This window comes from Prunus mume, linkage group LG4 (genome assembly GCF_029339155.1).
Source record: "Prunus mume cultivar Tortuosa linkage group LG4, ASM2933915v1, whole genome shotgun sequence".
NCBI lineage: Eukaryota > Viridiplantae > Streptophyta > Magnoliopsida > Rosales > Rosaceae > Prunus > Prunus mume.
This window is the reverse complement of record NC_142701.1, coordinates 22,203,566-22,221,319: the sequence shown is the minus strand read 5'-3', so window position 1 is coordinate 22,221,319 and position 17,754 is coordinate 22,203,566. Positions and strand designations below refer to the sequence as shown.

Genomic DNA, 17,754 nt, shown 5'->3' with positions numbered 1-17,754 from the left:
ACAAATATGAAAACCTCAACAAATTTATCAAGAGCCCTGATCAAGCAGAACAGGTATCATAGTGTAGTTCCACTCAGTGATCCTTAAATCCACCACTTCGCCTTTCGCATGAAGAAGCCGCACTCGCTTATTCAAAAGCCTTCTGGGCTTGAAATAGATTAAAACTCACAAACTCGAACATTGGCATCGATTCACACCTGAAGCTTAGCAGTGAAGTTGTTGATCCAATCCAAAGACAGACATACCCAGTCCAGCCCGAATCGAAGCTTCCATCCATGCATAAATGGAAGTCCAGCCTTCTTTTTGTCTTTCTAGAGTTGGTTTTTTCCTTTTAAGTTTTGTAAAAGGGAGTTCTGCCTGAAAACAGTTTACTTTCTTATCATTTATTATGGCCAAAACTACCAACCTTGTATTGTGAAAACTTGTGAAGTCCTCACCAGTCTGAGGCAAGAAAAGAACTTACTTGGGAGATATTCCTCACCCAAATTCACAACCGCTTGTTTAGAAATCAGTAGCTTGGGGCGCAAGTTATCTATTTTAAAGTATGCTAGGATTTTTTCATTGCTAGCAGTGGCACGCTCGCACACTAAAGAAAGTTGACTTGTTGACCAGTCAATGGTTCTCAAGGCAATGAAGAACTTTACCCTACCATAACAGGAACAAATAGTTTGAGTAAAAATCAGATTTTCAGTTTTTACCCCTCACTCTCTCTCTCTCTCCTCCTGCGCGCACAACCATCTCTCTCTCTCTCTCTCTCTCTCTCTCTCTCTCTCTCTCTCATTTCTCTCTCCCCGACACCGCCTCTCTTTCTCTTTGGTTCTCTCAAGACCGCCACACTGGACGTGAGACCGGTCCCGTCGCTTGCCTCGACGCCCGGTCAAGACCCACCGCTTTTCCCACGGAAAACCCGATTCTAGCCGACGGTAGAGACTGGTTCAAACCGGATTTTTCACGGCGTTGTCGTCTCCGCCGTCCAATCCGGTGAAACAGGTGGGCTTTCTCCCTCATTTTATCTGCTATAGCTACCTGTTGTGTAGGATTGGATTAATTTCTTGCCTAGAATCCCGATTTTGAAACCTAGGTTTTGGCTGAATTTCGGGTGGAAATTCCGGCCACTTGCCGTCCGAATTGGACGTTGCTGTAGTTGAATAAGTTGCTCATTTCGTCGAGTAGTATCTAGGATTGGAAGAGTGGCTCGTGATTTGGAGATTTTCCATCGCCGAAAATTTCTCTACACATCCACACGGTACCGGCGCGTGGGCAAGGCAGGTGAAGTTTCTTTCTATCTTGATGAGATCCTTAGGTTGTCACGAGTGCGTAGGATTTTACGGATCTCAATTTGGATGTCGTTTGACTATCGAACGGATTTCACATATTGTGCGTTATCCAGGTTCGATAAGTTTTAACCGTCGGATCGTTTCCAAACTGAAGTATGTTGATCTAGGTACTCTTAGAAACCTAGAGGAATTCGCGGATCAAGAATCAGAGCCCTGGATGTTCCGATTCAATAATTCGAAGTTTGGGAATTAGCGATAATCGATTGGAAGCGATTCCCAAACCTGTAATCGGACCTTAGGATATTCCATTGGACGTACACGCACCGGGAACTTGGGGATTTAAGTATTTCCTTTTGTGAATTTCCGTTTTGAAGTGCGTTATATTAATCAAGAGTTCGTATCTCGAAATAGGTACTTCGGTCGAACATTCGCAGCAGGCAGGACCCTCTCGGGCCGGGCAGCTTGGGATTATCTGTGAGTGGACTTTGTTTTAAGCATATGCATGGTTTTATTGATAAAAGATTTGTGCATATATTTTAAATGGTGATTTTGATTTAATAATTATTTGGTTGATGGATTTGAATATTCTTATGCGTGTTGACAATATATTTTGAATATGGATATATTCGAGTATGAGGAATATGCTATATGAATTTTGGGATGTCTATCTATATTGCCTATGTATAGAGTATGAGAGGTTGTTGTGGTGAGATTGTGGAAAGAGATGAGTTTGAGGGATGGTTGTGAGATGCATGAGTATGTTAGGTGAGTACCATTCCCTAGTTACTAGGCTTCCCACACACGTCGTTGGCAGTGCCGGTGGGGTGGGAAGGCCATGAGATTGTGGGTCTCACACATGTCATTGGCAGTGCTGGTGTGTGAGACACTTCCCATACGTGTCGTTGGCAGTGCCGGCATATGGGAAGAGTATGTATATTGCTTAGTATTATCGCACACGTCGTTAGCAGTGCCGGTGGGGTGATGATACTGTCTCTGCGCGTAGGACTTGTTATGAGATTTGTGAGCTACACGTGTCGCTGGCGTGTCGGCGTGTGAGCTATGGAGTTCCGTCCCCCGGTTGGACTACTCATCCCGGACGCGGTTAGTGCTCGGAAATCCTGCGTACAGCCAAACAATCCCCCGGTTGGATTGTTTCCCCGGTACATTAGTATGGAGAGAAGTATATATTATATTATAGTTATAGTTATAGATATATATATATATATATAAGTGTTTACGGGTTGATGAGAGTTGCATATCTTTGGGAATGAACTTGTGATTTGAGATTGTGAGAGCTATTGGACTTTGGGATAATGTGTTTTGAGTATTTGGTTTATGAATTGTGAAACTGCATGCTAGAGCATTATTTTTACACGGTGGGGTTATTGTGTTGTTTTAAAATGCAAACTTTATTTTTGTCCACTCACATATTTTTGTTTTGCCCCCCCAGACAGTAGTTGCTCTTGGAAGCGTTCGAGCAGGTTGCGAGCTCAAAACGTTCCATCCGTAGATAGAACTTGTGTAAATTCCTTCTACTCAACTGTTTGTTGTAAACAAATTCTGTTAGATGCTCTGTTATCGCCCATGTTAGGTTGTTACTTGAGGCCAGAGGCCACTTTATTTTGGATTATTGTATGTTGAAAGCATGCTAGCAGTTGGGATTTATATTATGTAAATTATGCAGGTTGAATGTTGTTGGGTTTGAGCATTTTACAGAGGAGGCTCTGCTAAAATTTTGGTAGGATGTCTCGGATTTTTAGTAAGTGGGCCCGGCATCGGTGTGATGTCGGCACCAAGACGGGTCCGCTCCAGGAAATTCGGGTCCTGTCAACTAGAGGCACCAACTTAAATATCAACTTTTAAATATCAACTTATGTGAAATGCAAGATGGCAGTACATGTCATTTTAGCTATAGAATTTTTACAAGGAGAATAGTTTTGCCCTTCCCATTTACCACTCAGAATTGGTCCACCGTCCATCCTGCATTGAATGAGAACAATCGACCCTCTCCATGCCCACAACAACATCGTCCCTCAACGGAGAGGGCAAAATGTATTGAATTGAACTACAAACGTAAACATTGAACTTATTATTTGGTTTCACAAGTCATATGATGAAATTTTCATGGGCCCTCAACATAAATTTGGATCTAAACCAGAAAAGCTATGAAGGCATTTCCGATGATTGCAGCAAGTCTGCAGTATACCCACATGGACATGGATCTCTTCAATCATCAATATTTAGACAACCCAGAAACTGCTCCCATTGAAGAACAAATTAGAACCAATTTCCAGAGGAAGGTTACATAACATTCTGGCCTGGGAAGAGCAAATCAAGACGGCATAAGCCATTTGAATAACAAAATCAAATGAGATTTACCAATATGATGGTGTTATTGTGACGGTGGAGGAGACGATGTTATGAAAAAGGTGTTGCTATGTCCGGACAATGTCGGGGACGTCGACATCGTTGGAGACAGAGGTCCAGTTATGTGGTTAATGGAATGGTAAATTCTTAAGCCCAAAAAAATATATATATATAGGCGTGGCAGTTGACATGTATTGCCACATTAATACGCCATGGTAACTAAAAATTGGGATTTGAGTTGGTGCCTGTATAGCTATTGTTAATAATAGTCATAAAATATTAAATGAAAACAATTAATGTATGAATAATATCTAATTTGGAATCTACCTTCTCTTTTTATGTATATTTATATATATAGATAAAAAAAAGAAAAGAAAAAAGAACGAATAAATTTGACTGGTGAGAAATGTTCTGCAATATGCCAAATTACGACGTAACTCATTCTATTCAAATTTGAGTTTTGCATTTGACGTTCCCAAGTCTTCGGCTTGTTTCCAAGTGGTTTTGGGTTCAAAAACCCATGTACCTCTGTGTGTATGTGAATTTTACCCCATTTTCTTCCTAATTTTGGTATTTAAAAAAAAAAATTAAGAAAAAGAAGAAGACCAGCAATTTTCGTTCAAACGGACTCAAAGGCCCAAAACTTCATTCACACGAAGGCCCAAAGCTTCGTCTATTCTGGTGGTATTAGAAAGAACTTCCAACAAAATTTCTTTGGTAAAGCAAAAGGTGAACAAAATAAAGAGGAAGCTGCCGCTTATCAGGTCTTACCCTAGACCATGGAAACCAGAGCTGCAAAGAAGAGAAGGCTGATAGAGGAAGAAAACAAACGCAATATTGGAGGAGGCAGGGACAGGTTGAGCGATCTCCCAGATGATATAGCGCACCGCCTACTCTCCTTCTTACCTACCAAATCCGTTGCAAGAACGAGTGTTTTATCTAAAAGGTGGAGATATTTATGGGCTTGTTTTCCTATCCTCAACTTCTCCCAGGTTTATGATCCTTGGATGACAGACATTATAGCAACTGAGGATATAATATCTGCAGTACTGTCTCGCCGCCATGAAAACTCTAATATAAAGTTTTTTGGTTTTAAGGGTTATCTGAAAGCTCAATGGTTGCATAATTGGATTCCTTGGCTGGTGAAGCATAAGGTTGAAGAACTTGTGCTCCATATCTTGTCCGGTACTGGCATGGTTGATTTTCCTCGTCCCTTATTGCAGTGTGATTCACTGAGGAGTTTCACATTGGAAGGCAAATGCCCTTTCCTTCGGTTTTCATCTTCTTATGTTAAGGCCACCGGCGGTCTCCCCAACCTTCACACTTTGTCTCTAACTGGCGTGGAATTCTCGGAAGATGATTTATTTTCGGATTCTTCATTCCCTTTCCTTGAGAAATTGACTATAGACGATTGTGTTGGAATAATTCATCTCAAAATATGTTGCCTGAAGGTCAAAGATCTACAAATTTACAGAATCCGGAGGATGAATAGCCTGGACATATCTGGAATGAGTCTAGAGACTTTGAAAATCAACAATTGCTTCCAAGATATGCGTGTCAATGAATCTTGTGTTAATGTTTTTGCTCCCAATCTACAAAGTTTTTGTTGGGTAGGTAGCAACTTTGCTGTGAAATTTTTGATTCAGAGCTTTCCGATCCTCCGGACAGCTCAAATAAATTATCACTTCCCATTCACTAGAATAAAGACTCAGTGTGCTGTCAATCTTTTTTCCGCATTCTCCCAAGTTCAAAACCTTAGTCTATACCATCAGATTTTTAAGGTGAGTTTAGCTTTCTGTTTTCTTTAACTACTTGTTTGGAGAAACAATAATTTCAATTTTTTTTAAAGATCAATCTGTGGTAAAATATATTTTTATGCTGCTTACTTATGTGTGCAGATTTTATCAAATATATATTTTGAACTCGGAGGTCTACCATGTTCATTCAAGAACCTCAAGACCTTATATATTAGTACCAGTTTGAGCAAATCTGATATCCCAGGTATAGCATGCTTATTCAAGAGCTCCCCGGTTGTCCACAAACTCGGAATTCGGATATACTCTTCTCGTGGACCAGACAGTGATGTAAGTTTTGGCATATTTCTTATTTTATGTTCTTCAAACTTCTTAACTAGTACCTACGAATATTTACTTACTTTATATATATATATATATATATATATGTGTGTATAATCTGACTCACAAACATATTGTAAATTTTAATTTCAGAAATGGGACAATTATTTGTTCAATGGCCGCTACACTGAAGAGCAATTCTGGGAAGCTCAAGCTCAAACTCTGAATCCCCTCCTATGTCACCTAGAGGTAGTGAAAATTTGGGTTCCCAGCAGAGACATTGACCACGAGCGTGCGATTAACATGGTAAGGTTCTTGCTTGAACATGGAAAGAACTTGCAAGAAATGATTATTGCTCCGGAATATCCCCAAGCCTACTGTGTACCTGGTTGGAAGAATAAAATTATTGTTGTAATAGAGGGACTTCCTCGGGGATCGGCTAATGTCAAAATCTCGTGCGTAAAATGCTAATTAGGTTTTGAAGTAATGTATGTCACCACTATCTTTTTGCTTTACTCTCAGAAGAGAGAGAAGTTAAACGAACCAACTTATCTCAAGCGATGCACATTCGATATTTTCCTTTTACAATATACTTGCAAGTTGTAGGATTGTTAAAACTAAAATAGGTTGCTGGCTTTATCTAAAAAGTGGAGAGCAATTCTGGGAAGCTCAAGCTCAAAGTCTGAGTCCCTTCCTATGTCACCTAAAGGTGGTGAAAATTCAGAATCTCAAAGATATGAAGCATGAGGGTGTGATTAACATCGCAAGGTTTCTGCTGGAACATGGAAGGGACTTGCAAGAAATGATTTTTGTTCTACAAAAATACAAAGACTACTATATTCCAGTTGATATAACGGCTGCTTGGACGAAGGATGACATTGGTATAATAGAGGGACTCCCTCAGGGATCAACTAATGTCAAATTCTCATGTACTTAATCGCTAATTAGGTTATCTCAAGCTGCCAAATCTCAAACAAGGAAGGCGATGCAATTTTGGTTTTCCCTTTACAATAATTGCAAGTAGTACATTTTTCAAACTAAAGTTGGGAATGTTTCTGGTTTGTGTTGCAAAGGGGCTGAATCATTCTTGTTGTGTAAGAAAAGTATTAACTTCCAACAACATAGAGGAAATTTGACAATGATGTTATGAATTCATAAAATCAGGCGTTCAGATTGTAGAATTTTCGCTCAAACGTTGTTCAAACTCCACTCTTTTATTCAAAGTCTCATGGTATTCAAATTTGACGTTTCCTTTTGGAGATGCTAATGCTAACTCTTAAAGTTGAGAGATCAAATCCAACGGAAATTTATTCAGAATCCATTTTGAAGTATGCAGTTCATGTTATAAGATCTGGTATGTTTTGTTTGGTTAATAACCATTTAAAAAAAAAAAAATGGTTACAAAGGGACCCAAAAGGCCCAAAACTATAGTTACACGCCGAAGGCCCCAAACTTCGTTCATTCTTGCTGACTTCCAATAAAATTTCTTTGGTAAAGCAAGGGGTAAATAAAATAAAGAAGAAGTTGCCGTCTCTTTATGGGGTTGCCCTAAGCCATGGAAACCAGAGCTGCAAAGAAAAGAAGGCTGATTGAGGAAGAAAACAAACCCAACGGACGAGGCAGGGACAGGTTGAGCGATCTTCCAGATGATATAGCGCACCACATACTCTCCTTCTTACCTATCAAATCTATTGCAAGAACAAGTGCTTTATCTCAAAAATGGAGATATTCTTTTCCTATCCTCGACTTCTACGAGCTTTCTCATGGTTGGATGATTAAGGAGTCTAAGGCGAGAGAAGATTATGATGAACAAGTTAAAAGAATATTATCTTCAGTATTGTCTCATCGCCATGAAAACTCTAATATAAAGTTTTTCGTTTGGAGGGTTATCTGAAAACTCAATGGTTTCATGATTGGATCCCTTTGCTGGTGAAGCATAGGGTTCAAGAACTTGTTCTCCATATTTGGTTCAGTCCCCACGCGTTTGATTTGCCTTCCATATTGGAGTGTGATTCACTGAGGGGTCTCACAATGACAGGCAGTTTTAGATATGAACCCAGAACTCCAAGAAATCTATACCGGTGGCAGCATCCGTTTTGGTTTTCTTATGTTAAGGGTACCAGCGGTCTCCGCAAGCTTCACAATTTGTCTCTAACTGGCGTGGATTTCTCGGATGGTGATTTATTTTCGGATTCTTCATTCCCTTTCCTTGAGAAATTGACTATACGCTCTTGTGTTGGAAAGCCTCATCTCGAAATTTGTTGTCCAAACCTTAAAGATCTACAAGTTTTCAGTGTCAGCCAGTTGAATAGCGTGGACATATCAGGAATGAGACTAGAGACTTTGAAATTCACCCAGTGTTTCGGAGAATGCTGTGTTAACATTTTTGCTCCCAATCTACAAACTTTTTATTGGGCATGTAACTAGTTTTCTGGGAAATGTTTGATCCAGAGCTTTCTGATCCTCCGGAAAGCTGACATATATTATCCGCTCACTGTCAAAGGAATTACGATTCATAGTACAGTACACAGATTTACATGTCTTTTATATATGTTGTAGAGATGATCTTTGAGTGAATATCTACAAAATAGACAGTTTGAATTAGTGAAATACAATGCAAAGTAGGGGTGTCCCTTAAATATTATTTGAGGGGTCCCTCAATGAAAGCTCTCTGTACATATATATCTCTGCCTCACAAACATATTAATTGTAAATTGTAATTCAGAAATGGAACAACAATTTGTTGGACAATGGCCACTACACTGAAGAGCAATTCTGGGAGGCTCAAGCTCAAACTCCGAGTCCCTTCCTATGCCACCTGAAGGTGGTGAAGATTAGGGTTTTCCGAAAGATTGGGCATGAGGGTGTGATTAGCATAGCAAGGTTCTTGCTTGAACATGGAAAGAACTTGCAGGAAATGATTATTATTACTCCGAAGTAATACGAAGCCTCTGATGTAGCAGCTTGGAAGGATAAGATTGGTATAATAGAGGGACTCTCTCGGGATCAACTGATGTCAAAACCTCATACTTAACTGCTGATATGTAGTTTTGATGTTCTGTGTATGTTGCTTAATATCGTTTTGCTTACTCTCAGAAGAGAAACTCTGAAGAGCAGTTAAATGAACCAATTTATCTCAAGCTCTAAGAAATCTCAAACCAGGAAAACGATGCGTATGTGGTATTTCCTTTTACAATACTTGCAAGGTGTAGATTTTTAAAACTAAAATGAGTTGCTCCTAAATTGTTGGGTGAAAGCCCTTCCTTCCCCATCTTATTATCTATTCATAAAAATTGCATGACTGCTGGAATGTTTCTCGTTTGTGTTGCAAAGGGCCGAAATTACAAAAACTTCAACATTCATATTTTGTAAGAAAATTAACTTTCAGTAATAGAGAGGGAATGCGGCAAAGATATTATCAATTATAAATTATGGAAAGGTTTCTTTTAGTTTTTATTTTTTATAATACAAGTGATAGTCTAAATTATAAAGGAAAGGCCCGTTTGACTTCACAGATGGTCAAACCCACTCTGATAACATGAAGGAAGTTGAGGGCCCGTTTGGTATCCTACTCAAAAACTATGATTCTTTTTTGGAAAAAAAAAACATGAGTTTTCAAATACAAAATTTAAGATCTAAAAGCTTATTTGGTGTTGAACTTCATACCTATTTTTAAGATCTTAAAATTTGTTCAAATTAATTATTTTTAATTGAAAAAATACATAGAAGAAGTTGAGGATGTAACACCCCGACTCCAAATTTATCCCATGTTTTAATTAATTTGAGTGAAATTAAGAATTTACCCGTGGGATAGGGGTATTTTAGTTATTTTCTTATCTGGAAGGAATTTGGGAATTCCGATTGTACCGTTGCGTAGAGCACGGCGAGATGAGTCCGTAGAGATGTAGTGGGCTTAAATCGGAGCTGTAACGAAGAAGTTACGGGCAAAACATCACCAGTGACAAAATCGTAAATATTTTGAAATGGGTTTTTGGTTAAAAGACGGAACTGCCCTCGTCTCTCTCTCTCTCTCTCTCTCCCGCGCGTCTTTCTCTCTCCCGACGGCAGCTTCTCTCTCTCTCAAACTCCGCCACCGCCCATGGCAGCGACGAGACCGGCGCCAAAGGGACCGGCTCACCTCGCCACAAGACTTGGCCCTTCCCGACATCGGCCGCCGCTCGCCGGAAAATACAGGTTTTTGGCGGTTACTTGAAACTCGCGGCTCGGTCTCCCTCCTCCGCCACCGTTTCTGGTGATTGAGGTATGAATTCCTACCTATTTTTCATGATCTAGCTGATGGTTGGGTAGGATTGCATCAATTTTGAGTGTAGGTAGCTCGATTTACGAATTGGGTTTGGCCGAATTTCGAGGAGATTCTGGCTACTTCCGGTCAGTTTTTGGGGTATGCCCAAGAACATAAGTGGCTCCAAATTAGGTGTATTACCTAGGGTAGGAGTCTTGGCTCTTGATTTGGAAGTTTTCCGGCGATGGGTATTGCTTTAGACACCCACGCTGGCGCGCGTGTGGCAGCGCATGGGCACTGTAGCTGAGGGGCATTTTGTCGCACTATGATCCTCTCAATGTCACGAGTGCGTAGGTGTGCTCGGATCTTATTTTGGGTACCGTTAGAGTTCTGAACGGATATCACATATCGCATATTTTCCAGGTTCGCTAGGTTTGGACCGTTGGATGGTCCTGAAGTTATAATATGTTGATCTAGGTATTACCAGGATCCTGTAGGATTTGACGGATCGTAAAATGGAGTCCCGGATACTCCGAAAATGCCAACCATAGGGTTAAGGTTTTAGCGATCATCCGATCGTGAGCGATCCGACCGTCCGATCTAGACCAAACTTGCAGGACGTGTGTCCTAGACCTTGTAGAACCTATAGGAACTTTCAGATCATAATTTGGAGGTCGTGGGCCCCGCGGGCCTGTTTGACCAAGTTTGAGTAGTTTGACCCTGGGTTGACCGCTAGACTTTTGTTGTAGTTCTACCATCCCAGGAGGGTTAGAATGACTTTAGTGACAGGTCTTGAGCGTTGTTGAGTTAAATGGTTTATATGCGAATTTAGAATATTATTATATGATTTAAATTGCGAAATTATCAGATGCTATACCAGGGTTGAGGTTTATATAGGAGTAGAAATTATATATTATATATTTAATTGTGTGGATGTATAAAGGTAAATAAAGCGATCGAATGTTAGTTCACAGTGCTATACGCACTACCCCACGTATCCCCCCATATTGTGATTATGTTGAGGCCTTTAAACCCGTGGTGGTGAGAATGTAGCCAGCCCAAGTGAATGAGATGATGGTGGTGAGAATGTAGCAGCCCAAGTGAACAGATGATGGCTGGTGAGAATGTAGCCAGCCCAAAGTGAGCAGATACAATGGTGGTGAGAATGTAGCCAGCCTAGTGTTGAGGTCGACGCATCTTTGGATTAGCCGTGTTGACAGACCCCATATGTGGTGGGTGCGTCCCGACGTATGAGGGGAGATATGATTGTGTGAGGGCTGGTGAGAATGTAGCCAGCCCAATGTTGAGGTCGCACACGCCTTTGGATTAGCCGGCATGTTGATGCACCCATACGTGGCGGGTGCGTCCGACGTATGAGGGGAGATATGATTGTGTGAGGGCTGATGAGAATGTAGCCAAGCCCGGTTGAGGTCGCACGCGCGTCTTTGGATTAGCCGGCGTGTTGAGACCCCATACGTGGCGGGTGCGTCCCGACGTATGAGGGGAGATGTGATTGTGTGCGGCTGGTGAGAATGTAGCGAGCCCGTGTTGAGGTCGCACGCGCTTTGGATTAGCCGGCGTGTTGACACCCCATACGTGGCCGGGTGCGTCCCGACGTATGAGGGGAGATATGATTGTGTTTGGTGTGTTGTGATGGATAAATCCTAGAATGTATGAAATTGTATGGCGATAATGGTTTATTTGATATTAGGAGCCAGGATAGATACGAAAGAGCTACGTGTGGCTTGATCCCTTAGTAGGGTACGTAGGCAGCCTGAAGTTACTAGGTGCAGCCACAGATTAGACTCCACTTAGGTGGTCTTATTGAGATTGGTTCGGACATCGTTGTTGGTCTTGAAACTTGGTTGAATTGAGGCTTGTCCTGTGGACTAAGTAAGTGAAGGTGTGCATAAATAGATCTTGAATTTGTTATATGCATGTTTGATACATTAAGTTATTTAAAAAACTTTGTGGGCAGTTCTGCTAGAATCATTTGAAGGCCGGAGGCCATTTGTGTAAATTGCATGAGATTATATTGTGCGTGCTGCCGGTTAGGTTATAAAATGTGTTTTATGCAGGTGGAAATTTTGGGAAATGTTAAATTTACAGGGGAGACTCACAAATTTTGGCAGAAAGTCTCGTGCCCTTAATCCTCTTTGGTAAACGAGGACGTAGTTCTAAGGAGTGAACCCGGTGGGTGTAATGCCGGGTCTCCATGAGGTTCGCCTCGGGTTCCGAAATTCGGGACGGGTCCTGTTAGAGGACCTCTATCTCTACCTCTCTCTTTATCTGATAAACCAACAAAAATTAGGGTTGCTGCTGTCACCGACTAGATCTAGCCAAAGCCATCATCATCGACGAGATTTGGGCCAAAGCCGCCGTCACCGACGATGAAATCTGGGCCATTGACATCTTTGTCTTTCATTAGAATGGTCTCAATCGCCTATCTAATCCGGGGATGAGTTCGATGGAGCCTCTTCTGTCGTTGACTCAGTCAATGGTTAGAGTGAGAGGAGATTACGTCGTTGACTCAATTGATGGTTATAGAGAGAGAGAGAGAGAGAGAGAGAGAGAGAGAGAGTAAAATCTCACTTTTTTTGTTTTCATTAAAGGGGGTGTTTTTAAATTTTTTTGGGTTTAGGTTTTTAAAAATGGGCCTACCAAACAAGTTTTTGTGGTTTTGGACTTAAAATTTATTTTTGAGTTTATAAAATTGGATGCAAGTAGGATAACAAACGGACCCCCTGAGCTTCCACTCCAAAACCATTTGGCAATGGGGGAGTAACCCAACTTTTTATAAACTCATGCTAAGTCCCTTAACTTTTTTTATTTTTATTTTTCTGAAAAGTCCCTTAACTTTTTAATGTGGGACAATATACCAACAATTTCCATAGGCATGGACTCGTAAATCTCAACACGAATTAAGTTTTATTTCCTCGATCGCATATGGTGTTGTCATTTCGCACATATTATCAATTCATAAATTTGGCATTCGCTTTATATTTGTTAAGGGTATGTTTACTAATCAAAAATTGGGATAAGTAAGAATCGGAGTAATCAGGAATTAACAAATGTCAATAATTGAAATCAAAACCAATTTGATTACCAAAATTCCCTTACACAAAACAAATTTATTTTGTTCAACTAGCAACATAATTTTTCTAATGAATTTAATTTCATATTTATAAAAAATAAATCAAATTTTATAGGTTTAATTATTTATTTTCAATATGTCTAAATACATAAAATTATAGATAGAAGGTAAAAATTCAATAACATATTTTGTTGCATGCAACATTCAATAAAAAAAAAAGAAAAAAAAAAGGATTTGCAATAGAAGAAGAATATGGCCATGAGAGAGAGAGAGGGAGGGAGCGCCTGCAGATGATGTGAGAGAGAGGGTGGATTTTAGTGCTATCTTAAAATATGAGAGTAGTTTTGGTATGAAAAGTTGATTCCTGTTCACACTTCTCCAATACCACATCCCTCATCAGTAATCTCATTCCTCCAAAATCAATCACATTATTAATTTTATGTGGGGTCCATGCTGTCTTTGATTCCTAAAGTGTTGGTAAACAAGGGACTGACCTGAACTGAAAATCACTCCTTTTCCTTCCATTCTCAGTCTCCTTTTGTAAACATGCCCTAATTTAGAGTGCTACTAAACAAGCTCTTTATTGAATTATTAATTTACCCTAAAATAAAATAACCAAAACGGATATAAACTCACAATTTACATTGTATCCTATACTTTTGAAATATAAATAAATAATAAAGTCTCATCAAACATAAACACCCTCCCGACACAATTTACATATGTGGTTCTATCTCACTCTCTCTCTGAATTTTGGATGATGGACTCTCAACCAGGCCTACGAATTGAAGTCCTCCATCATTATAGGAATCTCTCCTAACTCCAAAACCACCCTCTAGTGACAATCCAATTCCGATTTCTATGAAATAAAGCTTACCAATTCTGTAATAGGGAATAATTTTATCAAATTCTAAACTAATAATTCCCCACAAGTACTGTAATTGGTTATCAACTGTAGCACCTAATGAGGAAGGTCTGTGTGAGAGAAGAAAAGAGAGTGAGGGGCGGGCCCATGGCTGATAGTGGAGATAGTGAGTGCGGTAGCCATGGCTGGCAGTGAGGAGGCTGGGTCGGGAAGGAGGTAGTTATTGCTGGAACATTTTATTTTATTAATTTTTTATTTCAGAAGTATTGGCTAAGAAGGTGCAAATGGTGAGTGAGTTTTAGGTTAATTAAATTTTGGTGACGTGGACTTATTAGAATTCATTAGATTAATCTAATGGTTACTATTTGTTTAAAAAAGTGTTGTGTGATAGTATATTAGGGTGTAACAGGGGTATTTTTGGTAATTAAATAAGGTGTATTTAGTTAATTTTACATTTTAATTAAAATATTTAGATGTACTTAATTAATTTTAGGGTTCGTTTAGCATCACTCTTTTTTTATTGTCTAAAATTCACTCTAAACTTCCCAAATACACAACTTTATAAATTTCCTTCAATAACTTTGATTATACTCAAACTTTCATGAACTCCTTCATCCTGCAGACTTCTTTAAACCTAATTGAATACTCCCCTAAATAAAAAAGAGTTGCCGTCTCACGTTTCTCAAGTCCCAAACCATGGAAACCAGAGCTGCAAAGAAGAGAAGGCTGATAGAGGAAAGAAAACAAACGCAATGGGCGACGCAGGGACAGATTCAGTGATCTTCCAGATGAAATATCGCACCACATACTCTCCTTCTTACCCATGAAATCCATCGCACAAGTAAGTGCTACATCGAAAAGGTGGAGATCTCTATGGGCTTCCTTTCCTATTCTTGACTTCTCCGAGGTCTGTCCTCTCACCTTCCCGTTCTTTCAAAACAAAAGCGTTGGCCAAATTTATGATCAACAACTTAAAGTAGTGAGATTTATATCCTCAGTATTGTCTCGCCGCCATGAAAACTCTAATATAAGGTTTTTTGCTTTGGCTGGTTATGTGAATTCTGCTTGGTTGCATGATTGGATTCCTTGGCTGGTGAAATATAGGGTTGAAAAACTAGTTCTCAAATTCTGGTCTAGGGGGATGTGTGATTTTACTATACCTCAGTGTTTGTTTGAGTGTGATTCACTGAAAAGTCTCACATTGGAAAGTACTAATTTTCCATGTCACCCACCCCAAAAACCCCAAACAACTTCAGAAGAACAATCTAGGTTTTTGTTAGTTCTCTAGGGAGAAGAGAGGCTTAGGATAATAGCTTGATGATGAATAGAAAGCTTTTGAAAGGATAACAAGATAATTTTATTTTATTGATTGAAATAAGAAGGATACAAGAGCTTTAGAGATAGTTGGATACAAGAGGTGGCTGATGGGGATTTGGACAGCAGTAGTTATTCAGCTCTTTCTAACTTGAATACATAATTGGGCTGCTATAGCTATATATAGAGTAGCTAAACCGACTCTGTACGTTGGCTTTTTGCTTAGTTAGGTCAGTTTGCACAGTAACCGACTTTGTCTAAGTAATTTCAGCCATATTTTGCAGTTTTCTACTAGAGCTTTCTACTAGCTTCATTAACTAGTGTTTAGGGAATACAACCACCGACTTTTCATTCTATATTATTCTAGAAAATTCTGCTGTCTTGTAGAAATCTCTCTCAAATGTGCATTAATGTTTAACACTCCTCCTTAATGCACATTTGTGTAATTCCGAGCATATTACGTAGCATTTCGAATCTTAGTCTAGGGAGTGCCTTAGTAAAAATGTCTGCAATTTGCTCCTCTGTCTTGCAATACTTGAGTTCAACCTCTTTGTTTGCTGAGACTTCTCGTAAGAAGTGATGCTTGATGGCGATATGCTTTGTCCTGCTGTGGAATACAGGATTCTTCGCCATTGCTATAGCAGACTTGTTGTCGCAAAGTATTTCAGTAGTTTCTGTTTGACACTCTCCCATATCTTCAAATATTCTTTTGAGCCAAATAGCTTGACATGCTGCTGCTATGTACTCGGCTTCTGCTGATGATAGAGCCACAATCTCTTGTTTCTTTGATGACCATGAAAATATTCCTGATCCAATTGTAAATGCATAGCCTGATGTGCTTTTCATGTCATTTACTGATCCAGCCCAATCACGGTCTGTGTAGCCAAATAGTCTTGGATCTGTTGTGGGCTTATACCATATGCCATAGTCAATAATTGTGCCTTGCAAGTATCTTAATATTCTCTTTGCTGCTCCATAGTGTATTTGACTTGGATTTTGCATAAATCTTGATAGTAAGCTCGTCGCATACATGATATCAGGTCTTGTTGTTGTTAGGTATAGTAAGCTCCCAATGAGACTTCTATAAACTGATTCATTAGCTTTACTTGATCCATCTTCTTTTCATAATTTCTCATTGGTGATAAGTGGAGTAGCTACAGTCTTGCGCCTGTACATTTTGAACTTTTTCAAAAGATTCCTAGTGTACTTTTTTTTGGCATATGAAGATTCCATCTTCTTCTTGGTTTATTTCGTTGCCCAAAAAATAGTGCATCAACCCAAGGTCACTTATCTCAAATGTTTTCATCATATCTTTTTTGAATTCTTGAATTATTTTTTCATTGTTTCCAGTGCAGATGAGGTCGTCCACATATAGAGAGACGATCAAGATATCAGACTTACCTTGAGTTTTAGTGTAGAGAGTAGGCTCGCTTTTGCTCCTCCTGAAGCCTGCGTTGATGAAGTACTTGTCTATGCGGTTGTTCCATGCTTGTGGTGCTTGCTTAAGTCCGTACAGGGCTTTCTTTAGCTTGAATGCTTTATTTTCTCCTCCTTGCTCTATAAATCCTTGTGGTTGCTCCACATATATTTCTTCTTCGAGCTCTCCATTAAGAAATGCAGACTTTACGTCTAGCTGATAAATTTTCCATTTCTTTTGAGCTACTAATGCTACCAGTGCTCTTATAGTATCAAGTCTAGCAACTGGTGCAAAAGTCTCGTTGAAGTCTATGCCCGGCTGCTGTGAATAGCCTTTAGCTACTAGCCTTGCCTTATGCTTTTGTATTGATCCATCAGGATTAAATTTGGTCTTATAGACCCATTTAACCCCAATGATTTCTTTGTCTTTTGGGCGATCAACGAGTTCTCATGTTTTGTTTTTCTCAATTGTTTTAATTTCTTCTTCCATAGCTTTTCTCTAGATTTCTTCTTTTACTGCAACTTCAAAACTTTCTGGTTCTATAGTTATGAAGTTGCAAGTTTCATATATATCTTGGAGTGATCTGGTTCTTGGTTCTAGAGAGCCTTCATCTTGTATAGCTGGAGGAGTTGTAGGTTGAGAAATCGTACCTGGAGTTTCTTCAGTTTCCTCTCTGCACGGTTGTGTTATAGTTACACTTTTCTTTTCAACTTTTTCTTCCTCCCAGTTCCATGAAGCCGATTCATCAAACTCAACATCTCGGCTTATCATGAACTTCTTAGTTTTGGGATTGTAGACTCGATAGCCTTTAGATTGAGAACTGTATCCCAGAAATATACCAACTTCAGATTTTTCTTCTAGCTTGTGTCTTTTCTCCTTAGGAATGTGCACATAGCAAATGCATCCAAATACTTTGAGATGCTTTGCTGATGGCTTTATATTGCTCCAAGCGTAAATAGGAGTCTTATTTTGTAAAGCTTTTGTTGGGCATCTATTTAGTAAGTATACTGCTGTATACACAGCTTCTGCCCAAAATGTGTTTGGCAAGCCTTTTTCAAATATCATGGATCTTGCCATCTCCATGATAGTTCTATTTTTTCTT

At 39.6% G+C, this 17,754-nt stretch overlaps 2 protein-coding genes across 2 annotated transcripts; both read left to right on the top strand.

Moving 5' to 3' along the window:
* The first annotated feature begins 4,413 nt into the window (after positions 1 to 4,413).
* On the top strand, positions 4,414 to 6,656 carry LOC103329474 (putative F-box/FBD/LRR-repeat protein At4g03220). Its single transcript, XM_089050508.1, has 4 exons — positions 4,414 to 5,425; positions 5,543 to 5,728; positions 5,873 to 6,025; positions 6,429 to 6,656. The coding sequence occupies exons 1-4, from the start codon at positions 4,424 to 4,426 to the stop codon at positions 6,654 to 6,656; spliced, it is 1,569 nt and encodes a 522-aa protein (XP_088906634.1). The 5' UTR covers positions 4,414 to 4,423.
* An 827-nt stretch (positions 6,657 to 7,483) lies between these two features.
* On the top strand, positions 7,484 to 8,660 carry LOC103329475 (putative F-box/FBD/LRR-repeat protein At4g03220). Its single transcript, XM_089050507.1, has 2 exons — positions 7,484 to 8,134; positions 8,445 to 8,660. Exons 1-2 carry the CDS (start codon positions 7,751 to 7,753, stop codon positions 8,658 to 8,660), a joined length of 600 nt encoding a protein of 199 aa, XP_088906633.1. The 5' UTR covers positions 7,484 to 7,750.
* Positions 8,661 to 17,754: the final 9,094 nt, after the last annotated feature.